The sequence below is a fragment of the Alexandromys fortis genome, unplaced genomic scaffold (genome assembly GCF_014885135.2).
Source record: "Alexandromys fortis isolate MF-2015 unplaced genomic scaffold, M_Fortis_MF-2015_v1.1 scaffold_4882, whole genome shotgun sequence".
NCBI lineage: Eukaryota > Metazoa > Chordata > Mammalia > Rodentia > Cricetidae > Alexandromys > Alexandromys fortis.
The window spans coordinates 231-2,128 of NW_026072742.1; the positions used below are offsets into that span (position 1 = coordinate 231).

Below are 1,898 nucleotides of genomic sequence, written 5' to 3' on the forward strand. Positions count from 1 at the left end.
AGATCTCCATTGAAAGGATGGGAGATAGAATCAGGTTAGGAAAAAGTTGGGAAAAAATCATTGCTGATTGTAATAATTACAATTTGGAGTTTGAGAATATAGTCACTGTAATCATCGTCAGATTTCTTTTTACACAAATATTTCCAAAATATATGTTTATTTTTTTAATTTGAAAGGATCCTAATATTTTCTTCTTAGGATACTGGATACGTATGATAATGACAAACCAAACTGTCATCTCTTCCTTCATCCTCCGGGGTCTGCCCATCCTCCCAGAGCATCAGCCGCTGTTCTATGCACTGCTCCTGTCCATGTACCTCACCACCATCATGGGGAACCTCATCATCATCATCCTCATTCTACTGGACTCCCACCTCCACACACCCATGTACTTCTTTCTCAGTAATTTGTCCTTTTCTGACTTCTGCTTTTCATCTGTCACAATGCCCAAATTACTGCAGAACCTGCAGAGCCAAGATCCAGCCATCTCCTATGTGGGTTGTTTGACACAAATGTACTTTTTTATGTTTTTCGCGAACATGGAAAACTTTCTCCTTGTGGCTATGGCCTATGACCGCTATGTGGCCATCTGCTCCCCCCTTCATTACACCAGCATCATGAGCCCCAGGCTCTGTGTGTGTATGGTAGCACTGTCCTGGGTATTTAACATGCTGTATTCCATGTTACACACCCTACTCGTGGCTAGATTGTCATTCTGTCAGGACAATATGATCCAGCACTTTTTTTGTGAAACATCTGTCCTGCTCAAGTTGGCCTGCTCTGACATTTTTATTAATGAACTAGTGATATTTATCTTGGGAGGGCCCATTGTTGTTATCCCGTTCTTACTCATTTGTGTATCCTATGTACAAATTGTCTGCTCCATCCTAAAGTTTTCATCTGCTCGCATTATTCACAAGGTTTTCTCTACCTGTGGCTCCCACCTGTCTGTGGTCTCACTGTTTTATGGGACAGTCATTGGCGTCTACTTATGTCCATCAACTAATAAGTCTACAGTGAAGGAGACTGTCATGGCCATGATGTACACAGTAGTGACACCCATGATGAACCCATTCATCTACAGCCTGAGGAACAGAGACATGAAAGAGGCCCTAATAAGAGTCCTCTGCAAGAAGAAAATCTGCCTATAATGGCAGCACTGGGATTTTTACTTAAATTTACCTAATAGATATATTGAAATTAATATTACAAATGTATCCCTACAATGAAACCAACATTCAAGTACATACATTTTTATTTGAAAAACACAGTTTTGCAAAGTGGTTCAGGTATGGAATAAGACTTGGTTGACTTAGTGATGCCTTCCTCTGCCTTGCATGTGTGACTCTAAAAGCTTTAGTTAAAAATCACTGTTTTGACTGATCTCTAATCTTTCCCAAGATTTTGTGATAGTTCACAAATTTCTGTGTTAATATCACTATAATTCCCATGCTGAACCCTTTCATCCAGCACATGAGGAACAGGAGATGATTGAGTAGAACTTAAATCTACCATAAAACCACTTTTGCTTTTTATGCTAATCAAAATACAGAGAGTATATGAATCATTCTTCTGGAGTAACTGAAACCATTACATTAGCAAGCAAAATATGGCTGTTTTTCACAAGAGCAGGTAGTACTCTCTCTAAAATACTGGATACATCCTTAGATCTCACTTAGCATTTTCACATTCACAAACAAAAGTTACTCATCTCTAGGAGCTCAAATAACATTAGACCAATAATGATTGAGATTTCCTGGAGATGAAAATTTGTGTTTCATAATCAAATACAGAACTTCATCTGATCACTACCAAGCTCTGAACTACAATGAAGGAAGGAATTATAAATGCCACCAATGGCATCATGATCAATGATGAACTCATAGAACAGGGCATTA

General features: G+C 38.7%; 1 protein-coding gene across 1 annotated transcript; it reads left to right on the forward strand.

Moving 5' to 3' along the window:
- Positions 1-212: 212 nt before the first annotated feature.
- On the forward strand, positions 213-1,151 carry LOC126496462 (olfactory receptor 1468-like). Its single transcript, XM_050133959.1, has one exon. The coding sequence runs from the start codon at positions 213-215 to the stop codon at positions 1,149-1,151; it is 939 nt and encodes a 312-aa protein (XP_049989916.1).
- The last annotated feature ends 747 nt before the right edge of the window (positions 1,152-1,898 follow it).